This window comes from Panthera uncia (genome assembly GCF_023721935.1).
Source record: "Panthera uncia isolate 11264 chromosome B3 unlocalized genomic scaffold, Puncia_PCG_1.0 HiC_scaffold_1, whole genome shotgun sequence".
Lineage (NCBI taxonomy): Eukaryota > Metazoa > Chordata > Mammalia > Carnivora > Felidae > Panthera > Panthera uncia.
In genome coordinates, this window is record NW_026057582.1 from 35,978,204 (window position 1) to 36,005,582 (window position 27,379).

Here is a 27,379-nt window from a genome sequence, read left to right on the forward strand (position 1 = left end):
GAAGTCGGACGCTTAGCCCACTGAGCCACCCAGGCACCCCTAATTTTTTTTTCTAACATTTATTTATTTTCAAGAGACAGAGAGAGACAGAGTGTGAGTGGGGGAGGGGCAAAGAGAGAGGGAGACACAGAATCTGAAGCAGGCTCCAGGCTCTGAGCTGTCAGCACAGAGCCCAACGTGGGGCTCAAACCCACCAACAGTGAGATCATGTCCTGAGCTGAGGTCGGATGCTTAACTGACCGAGCCACCCAGGCGCCCCAGGTGTAGTTGCTTTTAAATCCCAAGACGGCCATGCAGAGTCACACATAAGAGGAAAGAAAAAGAAAATTGACTGTGTACCCATTAGTCTTTAACACTAATGGCATTTTAACAAGTCATAAAGAAAATCCTCCTAAGTAACATTTTCCATAAAACAGTCCATGTTAAAGGGCAAACAGTGTTAGCCAATTTCAATTTCCAGTGAAAACTTCCTAAATCAGTTACTCTGAGTTTTGTTTTTTTTTTAAATCCTTATTTATTTTTGAGAGAGAGACCACATGTAAGCAAAGGAGGAGCAGAGAGAGAGGGAGATACAGAATCCGAAGCTGGCTCCAGGCTCTGAGCTGTCAGCACAGAGCCTGACATGGGGCTCGAACTCATGAACCATGAGATCATGACCTGAGCCGAAGTCGGACACGTAAAACCGACTGGCCACCCAGGCACCCCCCAGTTACTCCAAGTTTTAAGAAACTTTACGAAAAGGTCGATACTGACATGGCCGGTTAATTTCAAGACACTAAATTGGATGGATAGATGAGTGAGCCCAAGAAACCCACACATGGAACAGCCAGAGGTTCCTACACTCTGGCTTGATTTTCTACTCAATAACATGGCCAAGTACAAGGAATTTGTTGACAGGGTCTGTTGGGATCCTGGTATGTAAAAGCTCCCAGAACAACACTTTAAGAACCTTTACACAGGAAATCTTTAGCTTCACATGGTTCTCCTCCGTTTGCATAGTCAGCTGCCCCTTCTAATTGTCTGGAGGAACTTCTTATGCGAATCCTTTCTCCTACTCCCTTGAAAAGGGTATGTAGAAGGTTTATAAAAGCATCCAGCACAAATCCTGACACTGTAGATATCCATAATATTATTTTTTCCTTTCCCCCTCCATTCTTTATAGAATATTTACCTTTGGATTTCTTAGAACAAGGTCTCCTTATCACACGCCTAGAGTTCAGCTTGTTGGAGGCAGAAATGGTCTTTCCCATTTTTTTTTTTTTTGCATCAGTACTTAAATTACTACATGTCTTTAGGTGGTGATCATGAGGCTGTTGTGTAATAAAATGAATGGGCAACTAAAAGATTTATTGTAGCATTACACTAGATACACATTTACATATTGAGGTATAGATATTTTTTTGGCCTCAGTTCTCAGGAAAGCCTTCCCTAATCTCCTGAATTCAATTTCCCCTCTTAAATGCTCTGAAAGCATGTGTCTCAATTTTAAATTTGTTTGGAATGACTTGTTCATAAATGTCTCTCTTTCAACCAAAAGCTCCATGAACGTAAGGAACTATATCTCTTTTCCCTCACAATCACATCCTTAGAGGTCAGCGGAGTTCCTGATATCTAGTAAGCCGTCTAATTGATGTTAGTTCAAACAAAGAGTGAATGAATGAGTGAATGAATGAACAACGTATATTTCACCAAGGAAGAAAATGGATGCTCTATGGTTAAGTCAGAAAGACTTAAAGTCTACGAAAAGGTAATCTGACCCACGCGTCTTACCTTGTGATTCTGTATTTGAGCCTGTAAGGCATCTTTACTTTTGGGTTGTTTTAAGTGGTCATGAGCAAGCTTTTCCTTTCCAATAGCCACTAGTTCCACCATGCCTTGCAATAAGGCATCTTGCTGGCTCTCAGTGATGAAAGGGCTGCTGAGTTCTGTGTACCGAGCTCTCAAGATTCCCCACATACTGTCAAGCACATCCTGAAAAGAAAGAACGTTTTCATCCAACCACGAAAATAATCCAGATGGAGAACAAAGCTAAACTCTCTTTGGAGAACAAACCTGAACTCTCTTTCTGGAAGAACAAGAAGTCTCACTGCTTATAATCATAGCGATTCACTGACCGAATGTTTTCTGCTCACACATACCTCTAATTTGTAAACCTCTTGCAGTAACACATAAGGTAAACGAAGCCTCTCCCCTTCGTCTCTTAGTTTTGCCACTCGGCTCTCGGAGTTCTGCAGCTCCACTGTATACGCATCTGCTTTCTACAGTGAGAGACAATGCAAAAAAGCAAACCCTTTCAGAAGCCAGAGAAGTGCGCATATTCATTGTAAAAGAATGAAACCGTACAGAAAAAATTAAGGGAAAAATGAAAGTCCCACTTCTCCTCCCTCACCTCCAGCTTCTCCCGGAAAATTTGTCCCCAACACGTTTGAAGCATGGACCAGAAGTACATGTGCACATCCTTAAACTTAATGAACGCACACATCACTCCGTTCTGCAAGCTGCCTCCTTACTTACCAGCTGCTCTGCAAATCAGTACAAATACCGGACTCCTTGCAAATGGACACACACTGCTTTTCTAAGAGTCTGCCCTTAATGGCTTTTGGGCTATCGAAGCGTTTTTAGTTCAAGCAGTGCTGCTAGGTCCATCCTTGAGTATTTATATACACGTTTCTCTATGCCCTTGTCTTCCTTCCTTAGGATAAGTGCAACACCTATAGCACTATCTGTCCACAGAAGGTCCTCAATTCATACTTGCTGAATAAATGAATGAAGTGAGCCTACTGTGGGTGGAAGCACATTCACACGTAAAATTCTGATTTATAGCCAACCGATCCTGAGAAGCTGGACAAATTCTCCTCCCGAGAGAATGGGGGCCTCATTTCCTAATACTCTCACTGACCCTGCACAAACTTCCATTTTTGCCTGGTTGATAGGTGACCATGGTGTTGTGTCGGTTTAATTTACTCTTCATAAGGTACTACTTATGAGATATTTTTAAAGGTCCACATAAAGAGTTCTCGTTTCTATTTGTTTACTCTAGCCTTGCCACTGCTCCCAAAGGAAAGTGCTTCAGAAACACAGCTTCTACACAAAACTCTTTGGTCCAAGGTCAGATCAGTGTAATTGTTTTGACTTGATTACCTGAAGCTGTTCATCAATACTCTGGCCACTAATTTCATTCAAAGACTGTTGTAAAGATGTTTTATTCTTAGTAAGTTGATCATACAATCGCTTTATTTCATTCTGTATAGGAAGATAAATGCAACAAACAGTAAGAATCTCATGCGGGCCCCTTTAATACCTTACAAAAAATTTAGCCGTCCTTTAATTTTTATGCTAACAGAAGTTCCAAACATATACCAAAATAGAGGAATTGCCTAGCTTTAACGATTATTGACTTGTGACTGGTCATCTCTGCTCTGTGCCCTCCCCTGAGCCTTCTTAACTATATCTAATCTCCTTCCCCTCAGAATATTTTGAAACAAATCACAGATATTTCATCACGGTAAGTTTCAGTATGTGTTTTTAAAAGATAAAGATTCCTCCCTTTAAAAACAGTACAAAATTGGGGCGCCTGAGTGGCTCAGTCGGTTAAGCGTCCAACTTCAGCTCAGGTCATGATCTTACAGCTTGGGAGTTCGAGCCCCACGTCGGGCTGTGCTGACAGCTCAGAGCTTGGAGCCTGCTTTGGATTCTGTGCCTCCCTCTCTCTCTGCCCCTCCCCTGCAAGCTTTCTGTTTCTCTCTCCCTCTCTCTCTCAAAAATAAACGTTAAAAAAAATTTTTTTTTAATATTACAAATCAACAACCATTCCCTAGTATCATTAGCTATAGGAAAGGGTTCACATTTCTCTAATTAGCTATAATTTTTCCTTTTGGTTTGTTTGAATTGGAATCTAAATGAGGTCCAGGTTGCAAGGGACTAATACATGTGTTAAGTCTCTTGTGATCTGCAGGCTCCCCAACCATCTCTCTTGTTTATTCCTGGGGTTTTGGGTGGGATGGTGAAAACACAGGTCTTTTACTCTATACAGCTTCCCACGGTCTGCATTTGGCTGCCCCCCCCCCCCCCCCCACACACACACACAGTGCTGCAATGCTCTTCTCTTGTGTCTATTTTACGTGATCAGATTGAGGTTTGACTTTACGGGCAAGACTCCTTCATAAGTGGTGTTGTGTTTCATTTCTTTTTCTCTAGTTAGGAAACTACTAGAATTGTCTGTCTGCTTGCCTCAAGTCTGTCCTCTAATCCACAGTAGTTAACAGCCAGGTGAATCTACCTGAAACATACACAGACTGTCCTTCTTTTGCTCAAAAACTTTAATGGTCGGGGCACGTGGGTGGCTCAGTCAGTTAAGGGATCGACTTTGGCTCACGTCATGATCTCACAGCTTGTGACTTTGATCCCCGCATCAGGCTCTGTGCTGATAGCTCAGAGCCTGGAGCCTGCTTCGGATTCTGTGTCTCCCTCTGTCTCTCTACCCCTCCCTTGCTCATGCTCTCTTTCTTCTCAAAAATAAATAAAAACATTAAAAAAATTAAAAAAAAAAAACTTTAATGGCTCCCTGTTACTGAGAAATCCTCCCCTAGGACAATCATTAATGACTAAATGTAACACAGGAAAGAAACGGTTCATTAGCCTGATCTAACAAATTCATACCACAACTTTGGGAAGGACCTCGCTTTCAAATGGTCTCCAAACACAGGCACCGAACTAATCTAAAGACCTTCACAGAAAGAACCTCTCACCACTTTCCTTAGCAATTTCTAATCATGACTGCCACCAGGAATAGGAATGAATAGAAATTAACATGAAACAGTGCCAAAGTAGGCTGAGCGCCTAGCCCTGTACCTGATAACTGCGGTTATAGTCGAGGCCAGCTTTTAGGGACTTGCTCCTAGAGGCAGCTGTGGCCTGGGTGTGCTCCAGGTAGACTTGGAGGTTATTAAAACATTCATGGAACAAGTTGGCGTTCTTCCCAGACCAAGTCATGGATTTCAAAAGATCATCCTTCTTATCACCCATAGCTAAGTAAAGTTTTTTCAACTCAAGAGCCAGTGTCTGCGAAGAGGTGAGAAGGAAAGACACAGTGAATAGACTCTGACTTTAAGAGGCTTCAGCTCTGGCTTAAACAGCGGGCTGTTTGCAGCAATGGCCAACACATGGGCTTATTGGAAATTCCTTACCTCGTAGTGCGCCTGCCGAGCACAGACATCCTCTCTGAAGAGCCCAGGTGTCTGCAGCATCTCCTCCACGCTGGCAAGGCACTGACTGAGGGTCAGAAATAGTTCAAATAATTTTTTATCCAAATTTATGTATGTTTCTTCTGTCATGTTTTCCTGAATCGAGAGGAAAAAAGAAAAAAATAAATATTAGGATTCCTTGCCTTCCTAAGCCTCCATTTTCCCTGGTTTTGTTATGGTTTACAATTTACGTTATACTTTTTTAAATTTTTTTTTTTTAACGTTTATATATTTTTGAGACACAGAGAGAGAGACAGAGCATGAACAGGGGAGGAGCAGAGAGAGAGGGAGACACAGAATCGGAAGCAGGCTCCAGGCTCTGAGCCATCAGCCCAGAGCCCAACGCGGGGCTCGAACTCACGGACCGCGAGATCGTGACCTGAGCTGAAGTTGGACACTTAACCGACTGAGCCACCCAGGCGCCCCTACGTTGTACTCTTTTTAATTGGTTGTTTTGAACACTTTGTGAATCAGGTAGAAGAAGAAACAAATATAATTAAGATGTTAAGTCTGAGAAAAACAAGTTTAAGAAACTCAACGCTTGGTAGTGAGTAACCATTGAAATGGAATTAAAAGGTAAATAACAAGATGAAGGACTTCCTTAGCGGGGCCATCCATGTGGGAGTCTCGTCCCAAGGAAAGCATACTATCCCTCTTCCCACGGCTCCCTGCCTCCCACATTGTAAGGTAGGAGAAAGTGGGTTAATGGAATCAAGTACAGGCTGGAGAAGGAAAAGAAGACATTTGAAAGGGATGATTGGGAAGAGGTACAGTATCTTAAAGATAGATGGTAGGCACGGCATGGTAACTACAGTTAATAAATACTGTGTTACATATTTGAAAGTTGTCAAGAGAGTAGATCTTACAAGTTCTCATTTCAGGAAAAACATTTTTATAACTGTATGTGGTGATGCATATTAGATTCATTGTGGTGATCATTTCACAAAATATACAAATATTGAATCATTATGGTGGACACCTGAAGCTAATATGTCAGTTGCATCTCAATAAAAAAAAGATATGGATGGGCTGTGGAGTGGGGGTGGAAATTAGAAGTGTTATATATGGGCTGATTGTGAGAATTAAGGCCATCCTTAGATGTACAACTTCAAGGGAGGCACCTAGGGTTGTGCGATTGTGTCCTAGTGAGTTTGGGAGCCACAAGGTATCCTTATATTTTAGCATAAGCTGTTGGAGCCACCTCTTTTTCTTTACCAATGAACACTCTGAATTCTTGACCAGGTACAAGATATTTAGAAGCATGTGAAAGCTAGCAATCACCCCAATTTAGATTCTATTTCCTATGGTCTTCTCTGGTTGATACTTAACATTACCCAGCACACCGTTTCAGCATTCAGCTTAGTCAAGGTTGGAAATCTTGTCAATACTCCCCTCCTTCCTTACCCTTCCAATCACAGAGCACCACTGCAGACAGTACTAATCAACAACGATCCTCGTTCCTGCCGATCTTAGACTTGGGTTCAATGATCTTTGTACATGGTGATCTCGGCAGGTGCTACCACATTCATCAGAGTTGGCAAGAGATAAACTCTACTTGCAATTCTAGGACCCATTCCACCATGGATTCTACCATTTATTCAATTTAAAAAATGATGGCTAATTTACAATGTCACATTTCCCTTCTTTTCTGATATTGCGGTGAGGAAAATATGTAATGTGAAGCTGCTACCTGGGTCTGAAGATTATTTGCCTCTTGACGCAGGTCTTCAAGCTGTGTGGTATATGTTTTCAGTTCTTCAGTTGTTGGGTATCTGAAGTTATACACACTCACACTGGGTAGAATACTCATATTTGTGGCAACCTATATGAAAAAAGAGAAACCTCATTACAATTTGAGATCCTGCTGCTGTTAATGTTAAACAGCAAAAATGCTTTTTCACGTGCTATCTTCCAAATTACTTTCTTGGTAAATGTTTTTGTCTACCTTGTCACTTGTAAGAAAAATTTAAATTTTAAATATTGTGGACAGCTTTGAAAGGTCATGAAAAGCTTTACTTAGACACTTGAGGGTCTATTGAGATAACAAAACGAGGCAAGATAAACCATAACTTGAAAATAGAGTAAAATCACTACTGTTTCAATTTGGTAGCAATGCCATTCACGTTATGAGGTTAGCGGTTTCTCTTCCCATTTATTGGTAGACCCCTGGTATAGAGCCAACTCTTAGAATAGTCCCCTCCAGGTACAGACTTGCATCTTGATCTGTTATTGGAAAGCTAAATAAGCATTAAAAATTAGCTGTGACTCTAGAAGACAGAAAGATTCAGAGTTAATTCCCTTTTCAAATTAGAAAACTAATAAATACAAAGAAACAGAGTGGGGTGGTGTCAGATTTTGCCTGGGGAAAAGAACTGATGATGTTCTGCGGTTGGAAAGAGAACAATATACGTGTTACAGTGTGTATGATGAGGAGAAACCAAGACTAAAGCCAATGAGTTTAATTCAACATCAATAGGCCAGGAAAGGTTCTCGGCAGAATAGAACAGGAAAGTTCCCACCAGACTGGAGAACTGGGCAACAGGCGGTAACCTTTGCCCAGGCAGGTTGGGTGCAAAGTTGAAGGCAGAAGCTTGATAGCTGTGACCAACAGTGTTAATCTGCTCACGGGCTCCCTGCTCAGAGAGAAATCCAGCAGCAGCTGGCCCAGTATGATTAAGAACTGTGATGGCAGTAAGACAGCGTGTTTGTGGGACATAGGTACCTGGCACACTGTAGATTCCAAATCATCTTGATGAATGAATGACGCTAATATAGCATTGTGCCATTAAAACATTAAACAATTAAAACAGTTAACAATTAAAACATTAAAAAAGTGTTTCTTAAAAAAAAAAAACCATATGATTCATTCCTTTATTCATTCAACATATTGAAACTGAGACTTCACAATGTTTCAGATACTGTGCCAGGCACTCAAATGTGAACCAGGCAGACATGGTCTTTTCTTCCTATACCACTTAATGGGGAATACAGACAAATAAACAGGTACTCAGTATCGTAAGAGCTGTGATTAGGGAAGCTCAGAGTGCCACAAAAGCACAAAGGAGTGGCACTTCACGCAGACTTCCAGGAGGGTGAAAAAGGGTCGGCCAGATGAAAAAGCCACTTGGCATCTTCGCTTTCTGAAAACCAACGATTTTATTTCCGCCTAATGCGGAACACGTATACGGGTACTTAATGAATGCTTGTTGCATTTTCAAAGACAAACGTGTTTATTTATGATTTACACCGCATGTTTATTTATGATTTACACCGTGTGCGTCACAGCCACTGACCTGAGGCTGCACAAGCTGAGGTAGCGGTAGCCCAATCTTTGATGACAGTTCGTGACGTAAATATTGCCACTTATCCCCACTTTGGCCCTGAGTTGACAAGACCGAGTCTGGAGCATCCTTTGCGGGGCTAGATGCCTTAATGCTTTTAAAGGGAAATAAAAGGTGAAAAGAATAATCAACAGATAATTTTGGTTGCATTCGGTAAGAGTTTTAGAAGTGATTTAAGAAGAAATGCTCTGAGTTCTCCCAACCATAGCTGAATGTCCAACTCTAAAAATGTCTTACCTCTCAGATGATTTCTGAGTTGTATCTTTATCAGGTTGGCAAAACTGGGGCCGTATTTTCTTAGCATTAAATTCTACGAATTTGATGAAATCTTTCTGTTCTGTTGGTTTTAACTCCAGGACCTATCATTGAATGAGATTCAAATGGTCCAGTCAAAGTTTTCCAATTACAGCCAACGGTTTCTTCTGTTGAGAGCATCTCATTTTGAACCATTTCCTAAATTATTATCTACTATTTCCCTTTCTTGCTTGCTTGTTCCCCTTAACTTTTATTTCTCAAAAACCTACTTCAAGTATTCACACAATGATCAAGTAAATATTACAATATATGCTACACATATGGAAAGTCCCCTAAAATATGCAAAACACGTTTAGAAACAATAGGGAAAGAGGTGTTACGGTTAGAGAGTAAGTCCCCCTGAAGGTATTTACTTAGTTTGAAATAAGATGCAAATCAATAAAATAGCAAAGTTAGAGTGTCCCCACCTGCAGAAGGCGAAAGCAAGGTGGGTGTTGCAGTAAATGCTTACCACTCACACACACCCTCCAGGAGCAGTTTGGTACTTAGTTCAAAGGGCATTCCATACAGAAACTTTTATTCTTATCCTTATATCTGTTAAGGGCTACAATTACCTGTTGCTGCTGGAAATCTTTTTGTCTGCTGAATTGTGGCCTTTCACTTACAACAGGTTCAAGTTCAGAAAGGTTATCTGGTTGGAGATCATTTTGATGCTCTGAAGGTTTCTTTAGTGTGGCAGAATGCTGCAAAACATTTTATGATGGTACACTATTTAAAAAATGACTCCCTTTATTTTAGTTCTACTAAAAAGACCGCATAATGGGAAAGTTTTATATGAAGTGACTAGGTTTCATTATTTATTACAAGTATATACTATGATTTAAGGTAGTTGTTTCAAAACAACTTCAAAAAACCATTACGTTTGATGAAGTGGTCATTTTATTTATTTTTTTAATTGTTTATTTTTGAGAGAGAGACAGAGTGCGAGCAGGGGAGGGGCGGAGAGAGAGGGAGACACAGAATCCGAAGCAGGCTCCAGGCTCTGAGCTGTCAGCACAGAGCCCGACGTGGGGCTTGAACTCACGGGGTGTGAGATCACGACCCGAGCCAAAGTCGGATGCTTGACCGACTGAGCCACCCAGGCGCCCCTGAAGTGGTCATTTAATTTTCTCAGTGTAATTCATCCAATGAATTACTAAAAACTAGGAAATGTATTGCTTCTCTGTTTTAAGAACAAAGTAAAACGCACACACACACACCCCGAAAAGAGAAATAGTACTAACGCTTATAAATGCAAATTTCCCATAGGTCCAAAACATTTTTTAAAAAGAGAGGACATATGAGGATGAAAGGGGAACCACAGAGTCTGTGTATCTGCAGCCAATCTTATTTCTGTGAATGTAAGTCCTTTGAGTAGGAACCACCATCTCTTAAGTATAGATGCAAATCTTATATAGTAAGGCTCTAATCATAAGACACACATTTGCATTTATACAGAATGCTTTTAAAAGTCACGAGAACAGTTCAACTGCATGACACTTCCATCAGTATATGTATTTGTAAATAACAGAACGTATCCTGGAAACAGTTTTTCTATTTCTGATGTCTAACTTTAAGCTTCTCAAAAAAAAATTTTAATCTTCACTATTGGCGCTTCATTTTCCAGTCAAGTGGGGTGACACATTACCTTTAAACCTTATCTTTCTTTTACAAAGAGGGCTTACACCACACCTCATTACCAGTGAGAACCATCAATCCAGTCAAACCAACCCAACGCCGTCCCTAACAAGAGCCTAGGTAGGAAAACTGCAGGGCAAAATGGAATCAGTAACACAAGTCAGTGCAACCTTCCCTTACAGTTTGAAGATGCTTCATTCTCTCTTACGTAGTAGAATTTCTTCTGTGGCTGTCTTATCACCTCTGCCAGAATTCCTTCCTGGTGGTTCTATCAGATCATCTACCCACTCACGTCTATACGTGGCCGTGTCTTACCTGGTCTTCACTGTATTTCTCCTGAAGCATGATCTGGACTTTTTCCAAATTGCACTTCACAGTCTTTAGCTTCAAGGAAAGAGCTTCAGCCTCCTGATGAGTGGCCCCACTGTCTCCCGGCCCCCGATCTTTGCAGCTCTCTAGCAGAGACGCAACCTTGTGCTCGATTTCTGTTAGCATGGCCTTGGAAACAAAATCGTTTCATCATTCAAGGTTTTGGTCTTGAACAAGTATTATACTCTACGATGAGTCAGATTCACTCTCTCTACCTACCATACACAACAAGTCTCGGAAACACAGACTGGAAGGGACCTTGGGAAAACAACAAGGACGATTTCCACATAACCCCTGAGCTTTTGGACAGGGGTGCCACTGAGCCAACCCAACTTGCAGACGTCACTCCCCACAATAATCTAAGTGACTCCATAATCACTTTAGAAAATACAGCTGAACATATCCAGCACAGCATAGTGGTTAAGAACACAGACCCTGGGGCGCCTGGCTGGCTCCGTTGGAAGAGCTTGCGACTCTTGATCTTAAGGGTAGTGAGTTCGAGCCCCGTGGTGGGTGTAGATTACTTAAGTAAACAAATAAACGTAAAAACAAAAACACAGACACTGGAACTAGACTCTGTGAGGTCAGATCCCGGCCCTGCCACTTAGCAGCAGGGTAAACGTGGGCACCTTCCTTTGTACGAGTGTGCCTTCAGTCGTCTGTAAAATGGGGGTAATAACAGAACTTACCTCCTAAGGGTCCCTTGGAGGAGTTAAGAGTTAAAATCCATTCGCTCTGGCCAGTGCTCGACTACTATCATTTTCTCCCCTCTATCCTAACCTTTTCCTGTTGCAATCCAAGTGTTGAGTAGTAATAATAATAAACAGACAAAATTTGCACGGAAGTCTTTGAAAGTTCTTTCCCTTGATCTTTGCCTCCTCTTTTTCAAGTCAAATAAACTTCCAAAACATCCGAAGAAGATCACAGAAGAAATAATTTGGAACTTAAAACACTTAGTCATTGATACCACTGGCCAATTTACACACAGGTCTAAAAATAAATCAGCCAGATGAAGTAAGTTTCCCTGTAAGTCAATGTCACTGTATGCCTCCCAACAGATCAAGTTTGCTGTCTCCTGTGGCTCTGGAGCCCACGCGGTCACGTCAACTGACTGGTATACCATATGGCAGCAACATGCAAACTCACATTCTAGCCCCGGGATCACTGGGGCTAAAACTTGGTGTGTGCCTGAGAAGTTGTTCAGCTCTTTGAGAGAAACTTAGGAAAAACTGTCCTTAAAACAGATTTTCAAACAATCTATTCTTATAACTCCTCTATCCAAGCAAACTACTTGTATCCTGTACAGACTCTTCTAAGCATAAACAATATGGAATCACAGATCTTAGAGTGGCTACAAAGAGAATGTACTATAATTTTGTGCTCTTTTCCTCCATTCAGCTTTTTTTTTTTTTTTTTCTTAAAGCGAGAGCGAGAGAATGAGTGGAGCAGAGAGAGAGGGAGAGAGACAGAATCCTAAGCAGGCTCCCAACTGTCAGTGCAGAGCCCGATGCGGGGCTTGAATTCACAAACCACGAGATCATGACCTGAGCTGAAATCAAGAGTCGGACGCTTAACCAACTGAGCCACCCAGGTGCCCACCATTTAGCTTTTTAAAAATGTTTGAGAGACGGAGAGCGAGCGAGCGAGCACGTGCACACGCTAGCATGAGCTGGGGAGGGGCAGAGAGAGAGAGAGAGAGAGAGAGAGAGAGAGAGAGAATCCCACGCAGGCTCCAGGCTGTCAGCACAGAGACCAACACGGGGCTCAATCTCACAAACCGCGGTCAAACCAGGTGGGACACTTTATATGCTGACAGCTGACCCCAAAACATTGAGCCAATCAGACAGAATTATCAGACATTAGCAGATCCAGAGTTTTCCAGGATGACATAATTTTTGCCGGCATAACAGAGAAACAAAACAATAGCTGTTTTGATTCACATGTTTTTAATAATCAAGGCTGAACATTTCTTCTCAAATATTAAATTACCAAATATAATTTGTTCTCGACTTATCCGTTTGTTCCTCTCCTTGGACCTTCTCCCACGGGGAACTTAATGTTTTTTACAGACTACTATAAGGCTTCTTATAGGTTTCAGTATTAAGTTGCGCGTGCCATGGTGTTATATAAATGAGCCAAAGATGGCCCCTGCATATTGGTCCCTATGTTGCTTATTTTTTCACAGCAGGCCAGCACCATTAGCTCCAATCCTACTGGCACCAAACTCAAAGCGGGACCCTCCATCTGCCTGCCATGGTTAAGACAAACCCTGGGGCTCTAGAAGACCGTAGCCTCTCTTGCCCCCTGAAACTCTCTGACGTCACCTAGATACACGAGCCCCTCTGGATTCCTTGCTCCCCTGAGTGTTCCTTTGCCCTCCTCCCCTTCCAGGTCGGGGTCCCACCGCCATTCCAAGCCACAGCCTCTAAAAGGGCGCCTGAAGAGAGGGACTTTCCCATCCCTTAAGATCCTGCCCAAATGTTGCCCAAATAAAGTTTGCTGTGTGCTGCTGCCATCTTGTGGTTGTGTCCTTCCCTTGAGCAGCCCCCACATACTTGAACTCTCTACAAGTGGCCGCGGGAAGGGATTCTCTCCGGTGACCTAGGAATCCGCATAGGGTCTACCCAATTGGCTTATCGATCCCAGATGGCTGAAGTGGCTGGGACTCAACGTCTCCAACACCTCAAGGTTCAATTCAGCACAATGCTGCCCGGTGCGGTAGCACCTTTTCCAGACTCCCCCGTGCCTCGTCATCCAGGCCAAGCAGTGGTGCTAGTATTTAAGTGAACCCATCCCATCAAGAGCTGACTTTTGGGGTCAGAGGTGGGGAGCTGCCTGGGGAAGGAGGTCAGCCCGCCCACCTGGGTCCCCCACATGAGGCAGGCGCTGGATATTGTAAGACTATGGGCCTGAGTGGAGAAAGGACGAACAAGGTTGGGCTCCCTCCGACCCCAAAACGGGCTCCAGTGGGAGGAGCTCCCTGTGGCCGGGCCAGTGTGATGGGGTACTCTCGGAGGAAGTCTTCATTCCTGGCGTCTGCTATGGCAGACACGTGAGCCAATCAGACATCGGGCCAAAGCTGGTCTCTGCACCCTTGGAGAAGACACCTCAGCCATCGTGACACTCCATTATGCTGCCGTGATGTCATCCTTCTGGCTTCTCTCTGGAGGGATACAGGGATCCCAACCTTCGGGCTGAGTCAGCAGCACTACTCAAAGTGACTAAAGGCAAGTTTATATACCTGTCTCTTCCCCACGCCCCAGCCCTAAGAAAGAGTAGGAGCATTCACAGTAAAATGGCAGCAAAGCCCTTTTACACTGTACGTGCAATCTTGCAAATAACGATATTCGGTTTCATTTCAGATGAATGAAAATTCAAAGAACTTATTATGAAAATAAGTAACAGCATTTATCGAGCACTTTTTATATACTTGATATACTAGACACTGGTTCTTGTACCTTATCTCCTTTAACCCTGTCAAAGTCCTAGGAGACAACCTACCCCATGAGAAAAACGAGGTGAAAAGCCAATATCCTCAAGTTCACAGTTAACGTGAGGGGGGGCTGGACCTGGACTCTAGATTCTAGAGCTCTTACCACGATCGTCTCTCCAAATGCCCCGATTATGTAAATCTCCTCAAAGAATTACCCAGAGGACAAAAAGTTGAGGCCAAGACAAACACAGGGGGCAGAGTAACAGGAAGAGACACACTGCTGCTTTAAAGGAAATTCACCCATTCTTGGCAGGTGATTGGTGAAGAGGCAGGCCACCAACTCCGGCCCATCGGCCTTACCTGGCACCCTACCAGCTGCTGTTCCACCAACTGCTGCATGTCCGCGTTTAATGTTTCCGGCTCGAACGCCACGTTGGCTTGGTGCAGCCACAGCTCCAGCTCGGCCACCTGGGTCTTGCAAGCATGGAGGATGTCTGCAGGCTTGAGCCCGGGTTTCTCCACCGTGGCCTCAAAGTCCCCGTGCTCGTCAGAAAAGCCCAGAGCTGCGGCCTTGAGAGGTCGTGTGGCGCCCTAAGATAAACCCAAGGATAATCCAGCAGTGAAAAGCCACGGAGTCCAAAGTTTTCAGAGCTGAACTCGCAAGAACCTGTGAACTTCCAGCATTTCCCCAGTTAAAAGAAAACAAATAAGGGCAGAAGAAATAAGAAAGAGAAAAGAGAAATGCACCTCCACGTTCATGGCAACAATCACGTGACCCGGTGCCCCAGGTTTCCAAGGAGCTGATCTGCATGTACACAGGTAGTGTTCCCAGGCACGGAGGACGCAAATGGGCTCGCAGTTCAGTAAACAGCAAGTGGGCCCCAGGAGACAGGTGAGTGTGAGGGGAGAGGGTGTGCATGTGGGTGTGTGTGTCTGAAACTTTTCAGCGAATTGGCCAGCGTACGAATTTGTGTGACACATGATTAAGCAATGCTTACATTGCTGTGAGCTCTGATCTAACAGAAAAAAAGGGCTCTTGACACATGGGCTGGGATACAAGGTTACGTTAGAGTAGGTTAGAAATATTTTAGCGCTTCCCCCCCCCCCCCAACATACATGCTACTACTCATCTAAATTTCTCCCTATTAAAAGTAGCTTGAGTCAAATAAAGAGCTTCGGTGGGGTAATCTGGACATTTTCCTCCTATCCTTCAGAGAGAATACCTGAAACAAATTTTCACTATCTAGATACTCAAATATTATTAAGGACTAGATGCTTCTAGTAAAAGCATGATGTAGGATATGTTCTGTTTACACTGAAAATACCTGGGTTGCTTATCAGTCCAAAAGAAAAATGTCTTCCAGATACCAAGTCCAGGCATTCTATTAATAATATATTAGATATTTTCAATTTGGAAGTAAAAGATGATCTGATACAGAGACATATTTGCTTCCAACATCCTTTTCCAGAATATTGGAAGATTCTATCGACCGTTCTAGAGAAATGCCTCTAGGAATAAGGATCGGTGTTTTGCACTAAAAATTATTGATCTCAATAAATATTTTATCAATTACGATTATGCTGAAATACGAAGTTTTCTATATAAGACTCTGCTAACATTAGCATCTAATAAGGCACAATTCTGGCCGCAAATTTCTAATGGGGATTGTTCACAAGTGTATACCCTCCTTCAACTCAAATGCACATTTCCCAGTGTCTGTAGAATTTTATTTAAACAGAGAGCTTTCAGTACAACAGAAGTAAACAAAATAGGCAGGTGGTAACAAAAACATGCAGGGTGTGAAAATATTCCTTTTTCACACACATGGGGAGTATCAGGAAAGCTGGCTTAGCAGAAGTTCCCCTTGACCATTAACTTCACATATGGTTGCTCTTTTCTGCCAAAACGCACTTTCTCCCTTGCCTTCATCAGTATTTTTTTTTTCAAGAATCCCCTTCTTAAGGAGGTCTTCCCTTGCCCTGTGATTCTTGGCAGAGTCGGGTCTACGCTTGGATTCAGCTGGCTTCAATTTTCTTTTTGAATTCTGGTTTTTTTAAATGTTTATTTATTTTGAGAGAGAGCAAGCAGGGGAGGGACAATGAGAGAGAGAGACAGACAGACAGACAGACAGAGAATCCCAAGTGGGCTCCATGCTGTCAGTGCGCGGCCCCACGCGGGGCTTGAACTCACAAACCGTGAGATCACGACCTGACGCTTAACCCACTGAGCCACCCAGGTAGGTGCCCTTTAATTGATTTCTTTTAAAAAGCAACACTTGTGTGATTGTACGGCCAGACACCCAATTGCTAGTCATCTGATTGTTTTCTAGTTTTTAGGTATTGCTATAATTTAGTGGCAAAGCTTTTAGGATCCTCTTTTTTTTTTTTTTTTTTTTTTTGTCACCTGAGGTAACAATCAGTAATATTAATTAATTAGTCTGTAATAACAGATTTACCATCCATCCACCTTCTTTATTTATTCAAAAACATGATCGGAGCACCTAATCGTATACCACACACATTTTTTAATGGCAATATTGAATTTCTTTGCTTTTTCACTCACTGAATTAATCAGAAAACAAGGAAGCTGGATCACTAATCTGGGTTTTATTTGCTAGTTATTTAAAACCGAAAAGAATCCAAAGGTGAATGGGAGAAAAAAAAGAACATTTGCAACCATAGAAACCGCAATAGCTAAAGGTGGCCTGGGAAACCTGCCAGTAACCAGTTCATCCACCTCTTTTCATAGTCAAAGAAACCCAAGTTCGTTTACCGCTTAAGCAACTCACACACCTCCCTTTTCACCACACTGCTTCTCAGAAGCTCAGGCCCAGACAGAAGTTGTTCGCCTGAGGTCACAAGGCTCTGCTATCTTTTAGCCTAGAGTCTACAGTTTTTTCCACAATCACACCCCTGCTGAATATCTTCTCTAAATGATAGCCCCAAATTCTAAAAGCAGAAATGATTTAAGTGGGTATTTTATGACTGCACATCTTGAGGGGCTAAAAAGTATTACCACCATTTCTTGTTAAAGAGAATCATGGCATTTCTACCGCGTAATTGTAAATTAAACGACCTCTCTTTTGGGCTCTAGGGCCAGACCCCCATGCTAAGTGTGATACACAGATCCTCTCATTATCGCCCACCACAAGCCTTCATTATTTCCAGTGCACAGATGAGGAAATTGAGGCACAGAGAGGTGATTCAGATTGCCTGTGGTCACCCAACAAGTAAGCAGAAGCAGGATTCAATCCCTGATTTGCATTATGCCTTGGGGTCTCCAAGTCCACATTCTTCTCGTGACCTTGCCAATGCTCTCGTATCTAATTTGCCTCTCAGTTCGTGAATGTCCTACTGCTTGGTTTCCGCAGCAACAGGATTCCGTTAAAATGCAGGTGAATTTTCTGGCGGTGGCTGTATGTCATGCCAAAATACCAACCCTTTAAATTTACCCCTTAATATTTTACAGTCAATTCTACAAATGCCCGTAGGTCCCCCCCCCCCCCCCCCCCGCGAGCACCACAACACACACACACAAACACTTGTTCTGAAAGGCAGGATTGCCTGGCTCAAGTGCAATACCCAAGTGCACCTGCACGAACACTAGCCACGCCGCCGGGATGGCGTGGTGGCGGTGTATTCTGAGGCCAAACCTACCTGGGTTTCACGTCTTTCAGTACTAAACGTTTGAATTAGGAAGGCAGTTGGGAATAGCCTAGGTTTGACTCCTCACTCCTCCATTCACCAGCTGTACCTCCACTCTTTAAATTTTGATTCCCTCATTTGTAAACTTACGGTAGCTACTAATCTACCGTATTTAATCTGAGGAATAAGCAGCAAGCCTAAATGCTTCTTATGGGATAGGCAGTTAATCAATATTAGCTCCCCTCCACCTCCGGGGCCCTCATCAGTTATGTCTACAGAAGAAAGAAATAGTTGTTAGTGGAAAGGCTTGTTCATCCTGACAAATAGGTAGCAAGCGGTAAATGATTCATCGCTCTGTGCCGTGCTTACTTTCGATGTCAACATCGATGGCAAAACTTCCAGTTCTCCAGCTTCACGGCACACGTGAAAATGTTAAAGTTCACAAAGAACTCTTGGCTTGATACACCAAATATTGCAGAACACGGAAAGCTGGTCATCCCTGGGTGCTCGTCCAGGTGCCTGAGTAGTTTGCTTGTTACCAACAGGGACTTACCTCTTCTGTTTGGTTGGGACTCAGGGAAAATTCTGGGCCTTGCTCAGCGTTTACGGAGTCTGGTGCAAGAACTTGTGCCATAGCATTCTCACATGTGCTTATTTTCTCAGTAGCCTCCTGTAAAGAAAAGAACCAGAGGTCCAGAAAATTTCCTGCCCTTGCTGCCAGGTGAGTTACTTTTCCTGCGCTAGCTCATTTTACATTCTCGCATGGTTGCAGAAACGTCCAGAAAAGTCAAGCACATGTAGAGAAAAGTTTATTCGTTAGGAAAAAAACCAAAAAACCAAAACAAAAAAAAACCAAAAAAACCCAACTTCCTCAAGTTTGTCTTTATTTGAAAGACTTAAATTTTCCAAAGCTCTCTAGCAAATGAGCATATAAGGAAATCTACAGAATTCTGTATTTAAGTGGATTAACATGAGAACTAAAATTAAATGAAATTATATGGTAAAGGCATTTCAAATAATAGGGGAAAAGATCAATTTACTAAATTTGGGAACTACTCAGGTATTTCACAAAAAAAATAACTGAATCTTTGTCTTACTTCTAATAATGGATTCTAATTGTATCTAAATTTAAATGTAAAAGTTATACTCTAAGAATTCTTGAAAAAAAAAAAAAGAGTGAATCTTTTCTAATCTAGGAGTGGGGAAGGACTTTGAAAGCATGAAAATAAAAGGAAACACTCCTGGTATTAGCAGCCTAAGAAATAAAATAATAGTATTACCACAAAAAGCATCATAACTGAAGTTAAAAATAAAACAACAAACTGGATAACAGCTTACAATGTGTTAATATCCTTAATATATTACTCTTATAAGTCAGTAAGGAAAACATCAACCCTTTTGTAGAGAAAAAAGTCAAATGGCATGAACAAGCAGTTCATAAAAGAAGAATACAAAAGTCAATAAACACTTAGATAGTCAACATTCTTAGAATATAAATGTAATTTAGACCACTGGAGAAGTTTGGCTAAAGTTGAAAATATCCAATATCAGCTTGAGGTCAAGAAAGAGGCATTTCCATGTACTCCTGGCAGGAATAAAATTGATACAGTCTTTCTAGAGGGCAGTTTAAGAATATGGGTTATATTTTAAATGGATATATACTCTGATCCAGCACTCCCATTTATTAGGTTAACCAAGGTTAAACAATGGGAAAATAGGATATATACACAAATAATTAACATCACGTGGTGGGAAAGGTGTGGCTGTTCTAATCGACCAATCTTGCTCGTTCTACTTACAAGTTGCATGATCTTAGACAAGACAACTGGAACTCTGAGCCTTTACTTTATCTTTAAAGTGGGAATATAACCTACCTCACTCATGCATGTGATTACCAAGCAAGATGACATATATAAAGCATCTAGCAGTTCCTAACAAAACATTACTTTTTGGCTTCTTGTAGTGAAAACGATCGCTGCTATTAGAAAGGTAACAACCAAGAACTAAAGGGAAAGCTTAGATAAATTGGAAAGGGAGGACAGGATCATGAAGAATCTGGGATGCCAGGCTAAGAAGAATGCATTTTAGTAGATAATCAGAATCCATGAAAGATTTCAGCATAGCAGTAATAGTTTTTAGGAAAAGTCATCAGTGACTATTGTAGAAGATGTATATTTTATTTTAGGAAAAATAACTAGAGGCGGTAAACCCAAATAGAAGGCTACTCCAACAAAAGTCCAGGGCAGAAGTCACAATTGCCTGGAATAGGATGATGGCAAAATCATGGGAGGAGAAGAACGTAAAGATTGAATGGACATCACCTGGCCACTGTTTAGATATGAAAGTGAGGTATCTAAGAGGACTCTGAAGTTTGTCTTAGACTCTGAAGGAACAGTGGTGCTATAAACAGACGTCGAAAAATTAGGAGGAACTAGTTTTGAAGGAAACTTGATAAAATGGGTTTGAGATGAAAGAAAAGACATGCAAAAAGAGAAATCCATCAGGAAGGTAGAAATGTAAAACAGAATTAAAGGAAAGGTCAAGACAAGAGATTTGATGGGATCACGGGCAGAGGGACGGGCAGAGGGACGACCAAACCTGTGGGAGGAGATAAAACTGCCCTGAGGGAAACGAGAAGGAAGAGAACAGAACACTGCTACATCACCTGGATGGGGCAAGTGAAAGGGATGGGGGAGGGGCTGCAGGTAGGTGAGACAAGAAAGTGCAGAATTAAGAAAGTCAAAGGGTCCCTCATTTCAGGAAGAGATGTTGCTAGGGACTAATGCTGGAGAGATCAGTAAAGATGAGGACAAACAAAGGGGCACTGAATTGATGTTCCAGAAGGTCAATGGCAGTTTGAATAGAGCCAGGGGCAAAAACTTGATTACAAAAGGGGCCAAAGGTGAGGAGGCCAAGTAAAGATTTTGAGAGGTGAACGAGAAGCAACACAGTAATTGACTGACCCGGAAGCAGGATCAAGAAAGTCAATGCATTGAAGTACCACGCTGAGCCCCGTACAGGACAGAAACACGTAAAACATGACGTTGTTGCCATTCACCAAACCGTGTCAGGTGTACGCATAAAAATGTGGTAAGTCATAAGTGAGGTTCAGCATGCTGTCAGAATGAAGGGAGACAGCAGAGGTTTCTTGGAGGAAGTCAAAGTTGAGATGGCCTTTGTGGATGAGGAGGAAGTCTACCTCCTGGGGAGGGGGAGACCGAATACTTCTCAGACTGAGAGGGAAGGAACCAGTCAAGAGGCAGAGACTGGAGCTACAGGTCTAGGCAGAACCCCGTGTGGAGGTGTCACGAAACAAGTGGCCTGGGGGCTAGGGCAGAGGGTAGCCCTGGACAGGAGATGGGAACAGGAGGCATTATGGATCATAATGATGCTGGGATGTTTCAGGCACAAGGGGAAAACATCGCTTTCACATTAATTTCTGATGATTTTCTAGGTTGAGGGCATTTGCCCTCTAGTTTGAGAGGTTGGAGAAGATTTAGAAGATCATAGAGCAAAACAGACATGAATACGCATTATGCACTACTCTGTTCAAAAAGAGGATTATGGGGAGACCCCTCGCCACAATGACTTCCAAAAGAGAGGCGTGTTAGATGCTTTGAAACACTACAGTGAACCTTTTGAAGGGGGGCTCCTTTGAGTTATCTGTTGTGTTAGTCTCAATTCTCACATATGGAGTGCTCAGAAAATACTCTCCTGTTATCACCAAGCACCCAATAGAACTGCAAATAATAAGCAAGTACTTGGCTGTTTTTGAATTTGTGAAGGCATAAAGGTGAGAAACTTAAAAAAATTCAGCCCGGACAGCTTCCCTCCCTAAACAATGTTTCAAACAAGAAATTCTTCGGACTTACTTCCCTTACTATCCCTGCCAGCTCCCAACCACGGAGTGTATTCTACTCAAAACTACCTGAATGATCGTTCCAGAGGATGAGGATGCTCTGTCTTCCTCCATGTCCTGGTCGTGCTTGCAGAGTAAAGACCAAGATCCGGAAGATCGCTCTGCCGTCTTCTCTCCATTCTAACACAGTAACCAACTGATTAGCAAAGAAGTAATTTCCTACCAACCTAAGAGCATCCTACTCCTCTCTCACACAAAACTCAGTTCACCAGGCAGTACAACTGTAGCCCTTAATTCCCCCTCTCCCTCCATTTGTCATCTCCTTCTCTGGCTAACTAAATCGTAGGGGTCCAAATGGGCTTGCTCTTCCCGAAGCCTAAAAAATACTCTGAAAAGTTGGAAGGCAGCTCACAGCACTCAAAAAAGGATCTTTAAAACCGTGCTTTAGGAATTTAATCTGCTTTGGTAAATGTAACCTTAAACGCCATCTTTAAAATAACAGCCAGATAAACGTGTATTCTTGCTACTGTCAGAGACAGACAATGGTTATGGTAAATAGATCAGCTCAGAGGCAAACGCAGGTCTTAAATTAGAACCACGCTGCCTCCACTCTCCTCTCGCCCCGGAGCCTCCTCGGTTCTCATAATTGCCTCTGCCGTGGGGGGACATAATCAGATTACGAAGTTGTCTGATGGACTGAGCTGCAGTAAGCCTGTACTCTCCCTTGCCCTATCTACTCGGTTCCAGTGGCCTCGTCTTTAGGAAAGCAGGTGGTTCTGTGTGACAATGGAGCTATTTAACAATCCATAAAATGAGCACAGAAAGCGTCTAGCGATTACACGTGAGATAGAGAGACGATAAATTGGTGCAATTTTCTTCTCTTCGGCACAAGAGCCACTATAACTTTTGTCTTTAGGGTATGAAATGGAAATTGATACCAGGTAAGACAATTGTAAATTGTCTCATTCAATCAGCTCTAATGAAGCGGTAAGGATCAGTAGAAGCGTTAAGTTGCTAACGCAACTCTTCATATCCTTGGCAATGCTGTCTCAGACGAAAAAAGAAACCTGGAAGAATAAAGTTCTAAAGAGCACACTAGAAGCGCCCACCAGACAACACACTCTCAAAATTTCAGAGAATGTACTCGGAAGTCAGGATATGACCGAGAACTTCACTTTCTCCCATATGCCAACAAGTGTGTGTGGTTTACATTTATCCCACTCAGGCATGAAGTAGATTCAGATGCACTTAAGGTTAATAATGTAAGAGAACAGCTTCAATCACCCTTATAAAACATCGGCATTCAATTTAAAAATCCTTGTGTTCCTATTCATTGTAAGCTCTTCCCATTGACCTTCTTTTAGAGATTTCGGTTCTAACGAAACTTGATGAGAAAATCAGGTTCCTTACTTCACTCTTCAGGGAGCTCTCTTCCGCCTCTTCCTTGAGCGCCGGCAGGAAAGACATGGAACTTTTGTTCAACTGAAAGGCACAGCACAAATACTTGCAGCCAGGTTGCAGTTCAACATCATCAGGATCCTGGCCTGGCTGGGCTTTTATGCAGCTAATTTTTCACTCGCTTGATTCAAGATGCCCACCCACCCAAGCAGCCTCCGGGTGAGGCAACTTTCAGCTAATCCCGCCACATATCATGACTCGGTCAAATCTTTGATCATTTTCACCTGCATTGCCCTCTCTGGCCCCTCATCCATCACTTGAGAACGTGATCCCCTGGTGTGGACTCAGGGGGCTTAGAGTGGTGTTGGATCCATTTCTGAGTTTGCACTGGGCTGATTGGTGAGGACAAAGACACTTCACGGGTGACTCCCACCCACCTGCCCGTGGAATTTCATACACACCTCCTTCAGTAACTCAGGCATAAAAATTCCGGGTTGAGTCCAGAACAGACACACCCCAAGGGTTTATATTCCCTAGCGAGCAATCTCAGGCACAGTATCTCCACTTTAAAAAATTCCTGTAGGCCATCGACATAGATGCCACAGGTTTTTCAGCTGGAAAAATAACCCCAATTTAATACTCTCGTGAAAAAGCGGGACCAGCATTAGCCTAAAGTCTTACCCACCTTCCACTCAGAGTCCTCCCTCTCAGCCACTCCTTCCTCTTCTGAGGTTCCGGTTGATGGCATTTCTTGTTCCAATTCCTGCTGGTCTCGCTGTAAATGCTGGTGAAGGTTTAGTATGGCAGCCTTCAGGTCCACCAACAGGTCCTCTTTCTTCTGGTTCAAACTCAGAATCTGCTGTTCCATACCTTCAATTTCTCCCTGTGCGGAGAGAGAGTTTGCATTGCATTGGGCGGTCTGAGGCCTGTGCATGCCCCCGGGAGCTGTGTCGTTCGGTAGAAGGCAGGACGAGTTTCCTATGCTGTTTGGCAGGCAGCACCAGGAGCGAGTGTCTGCCTTGGCACAGGTCCTCCCCATCCTGGCAGCGTTTCCAAGTGACCTGGTGAGCACTTATGAGCTCACTTACAGGATGACTTAGGCTCACCTGACACTTGGTCTATCAATTCTCTGGGAGGAGGGTCAAGCCAAGGCTCAGAGATTTGTAACAAGCTTCGTGGGGGGCCTGGCATATGCAGTCACCGATCTAGTGGCAACAGGACTGACTACCCAAATTCACAGTCTCAGGGCCTGGGAAGCTTCTCAGGAGATCTGTAAGCAGACTAACATTCAGGAACCACTGAGAGAAAACAGGGTGAGAAATCTCAGGCTTCCGTCATTGCTTCCGAAGCGTTCTTTCGTATTACCGAATTCGTTTACTTTTTCCTCACAAAGTTTCCTACCAAATGGGAATAAACAAGCAAATAAAGGTAGTGTGAAGTGTCACTTACCATGGGAATGATGGATAGATGATTTCAAGCTTTATAAAGTGACTTTAAAAATTTGTATGATTGGGGGCCCCTTGCCTGGCTCAGTCGGCTAAGCGTCTGACTTCGGCTCAGGTCGTGATCTCGCGGTTTGTGAGTTTGAGCCCCACACGGGGCTCTCTGCTGTCAGTACAGAGCCTGCTTCGGATCCTCTGTCCCCCACCTCTCTCTGTCCCTTCCCTGCTCTCGCATATGTGCTCTCTCTCTCTCTCAAAAATGAATAAACAAAAATAGCTTTTAAAATTTCTTGTCTGATTGATGTGTGGGAATAAAATGTCTTATATGTGGGTAGAAGTACAGTTTGTCCGTCTAAGACAAATATAGAATATCAGAATCGTAGATTTGGAGGAGAGAGCAGGTGTCTGATCTAGCATCCTCCTCTCTAGCACCCCTGAAAGGCATCATTCCATCTCTGCATGAGCCTTGCAGCGAACGCTGCATCAGAAGACAACCTGCTCCTTATCAGCAAAGCTTCCCGTATTGGAGTTCTGTTCCTAATACAGTCCTTAAACTCCTGTTCATTTGTTTCCTCCTTCCTTCTTTCTTTCCATCTATCGATCCATCCATCCTACACACATTCATAGAATCATTACTTTTTTTTTTTTTTACAGAGAAATTTACTATGTCTCCAAGTATAAGTGAGGGTTCTGAAGTCCAGAGAGGTGATTTTTCCAGGGCTGCAGCTCACCAGTGACAGAGCACAGACCTGGACTTCCTGACATCCCACCTCCACGGTCTCCTGCTCCTGCCTACATTTGGACACCAATAACCCTCGTCTGTCTGAAGTCAAACTTCTTGTGATTGCTTTGGGAAACGATAACTGAATTAAAAAGGAGTTGGCAGTGCTGTGTGCGTGTGTCCATTTTCAATAAACACTAAACTTCAGAGGTATAATGCCTCCCAGCAGACATAATACTATAGCCATTGGAAGAACCCTAAGTGAAAAAAAAAACCAACAGTCTGCATACCACAATTATGGATGCACAGTAGGGCACAGAGCAGCCATTCTCAAAGTGGCATCTGCAGACTGCTGGGGGTTCACATTCTATGAGGTCAAGGTCATTTTCAAAATAATACTAAAACGTGATTTGCCCTTTTCACTCTGTTGACATTTTTCACTATATGCTACGACAAAAGCAGTGGTGGGTACAACCACTGACACTTTATACGAATCAAGGCAGGGACATCAACTATATGAGTTACTAGATTATTCGCTCTCATGTGCTTAACTGTAAAAAACAAAGAAAAAGCCAGTTCACTTAAGAATACCCTAGAGATGGGGCGCCTGGGTGGCTCAGTCGGTTGAGCAGCCAACTTCGGCTCAGGTCATGATCTCACAGTCCATGAGTTCGAGCCCCGCGTCGGGCTCTGTGCTGACAGCTTGGAGCCTGGAGCCTGTTTCGGATTCTGTGTCTCCCTCTCTCTGACCCTCCCCCGTTCATGCTCTGTCTCTCTCTGTCTCAAAAACAAATAAACGTTAAAAAAAAAAAATTTTTTTTTAAAAAAGAATACCCTAGAGAAAGAACATGCATTTCTGATTCTGTGGGACACAACAGAAAGCACGCATAAAGCTCTTTCCCTGTGTGCCCAAGTATGATGGCTGAGAAAAAGCTCTGTGTGATTATTTACGTTTTGAGCTGAACTACATTTTCATACAACGCTATTTTTACTTGGAAAAAAACAGCTACTAAGCTATACATATATATAAATTCTGAAGAGATAAATGTTAATATTAATAAATGTGAATTTTTAACACTGACTACTGAAATGTGGACATATTTGGAGTATCTATGTAACTAGCAAAACGGTATTTTTCTTTTTTTTTTAATTTTTTTTTTAACGTTTTATTTATTTTTGAGACCGGGAGAGACAGAGCATGAACAGGGGAGGGTCAGAGAGAGGGAGACACAGAATCCGAAACAGGCTCCGCAGAGCCCGATGCGGGGCTCGAACTCACAGACCGCGAGATCATGACCTGAGCCGAAGTCGGCCACTCAACCGACTGAGCCACTCAGGCGCCCCCAAAACGGTATTTTTCTAATGATCAAGCATGACGTCATAAAGCCATGCATGGTTGGGAGAGCCATTCAAAGTACAAAGAGACCAAAGGATCTTAATATAAGAGTATGAAAAGTTCATTGACAGGACTTGGGATTCCATTTAGCAGCAAACCTGTGAGTAACTTCTACTTGTTGGAGCTTAGTGTAGTTTCAAAGAATGTTCACAATTATTCAGAAGGGTTATGAAAACATTCCTTTCTTGTCGAGTACATGTTGTTGAGAGGTTGGACTGTTTTTACACACTTCAAACTAAACTACATACCTCAACAGATGGAATGTAGAAGCGATGAGAATCTAGCTGTCTTGTACGAAGGCAGACATTTCAGAGATTTGCAAAAATGTAAAACAACGTCACTCTTCTCACTACGTTTTCTTTTGGAAAATGTGATTTCTTCCATAAAAGATACGTTATTTCTATCAGTATGTACTAGGTTTGTTATTGTCATTTTAAAATAAACTAAATTATTCTTACATTTCTGAGTTTTCATTTCTTTCTATCTCAGTAGAGATGATTCATATAAACAAAAGCTCATTGGGGCCTTAAAATTTTTTAACGTAATGGGAAATCGGACATATTTACAATACTGAGTCTTTACTGTTGAGTCCGCCTTACT

The 27,379-nt window shown here is 42.7% G+C and overlaps 1 protein-coding gene and 1 long non-coding RNA gene across 9 annotated transcripts in view; one reads left to right on the plus strand and one right to left on the minus strand.

The window, feature by feature from the left end:
* Positions 1-27,379, minus strand: part of SYNE2 (spectrin repeat containing nuclear envelope protein 2) — a 337,489-nt gene that overhangs the window by 85,204 nt on the left and 224,906 nt on the right. For all 8 annotated transcript variants that reach the window (XM_049611445.1, XM_049611444.1, XM_049611443.1 and 5 more), the window contains 15 exons: positions 23,906-24,103; positions 23,233-23,304; positions 21,892-22,002; positions 18,517-18,633; positions 14,679-14,909; positions 10,832-11,014; positions 9,454-9,582; positions 8,822-8,943; positions 8,537-8,678; positions 6,934-7,065; positions 5,187-5,339; positions 4,852-5,061; positions 3,142-3,243; positions 2,139-2,258; positions 1,771-1,971 (listed from right to left, as the gene is read on the minus strand). In XM_049611445.1, coding sequence (XP_049467402.1) covers positions 1,771-1,971; positions 2,139-2,258; positions 3,142-3,243; positions 4,852-5,061; positions 5,187-5,339; positions 6,934-7,065; positions 8,537-8,678; positions 8,822-8,943; positions 9,454-9,582; positions 10,832-11,014; positions 14,679-14,909; positions 18,517-18,633; positions 21,892-22,002; positions 23,233-23,304; positions 23,906-24,103 — 2,223 coding nt within the window. The remainder of the gene's footprint in view (positions 1-1,770; positions 1,972-2,138; positions 2,259-3,141; positions 3,244-4,851; positions 5,062-5,186; positions 5,340-6,933; positions 7,066-8,536; positions 8,679-8,821; positions 8,944-9,453; positions 9,583-10,831; positions 11,015-14,678; positions 14,910-18,516; positions 18,634-21,891; positions 22,003-23,232; positions 23,305-23,905; positions 24,104-27,379) is intronic.
* Positions 14,903-26,413, plus strand: LOC125908726 (uncharacterized). The gene is made up of 3 exons (XR_007453414.1): positions 14,903-15,210; positions 18,627-18,684; positions 25,317-26,413. It is a non-coding gene; the product is annotated as an uncharacterized LOC125908726 (long non-coding RNA).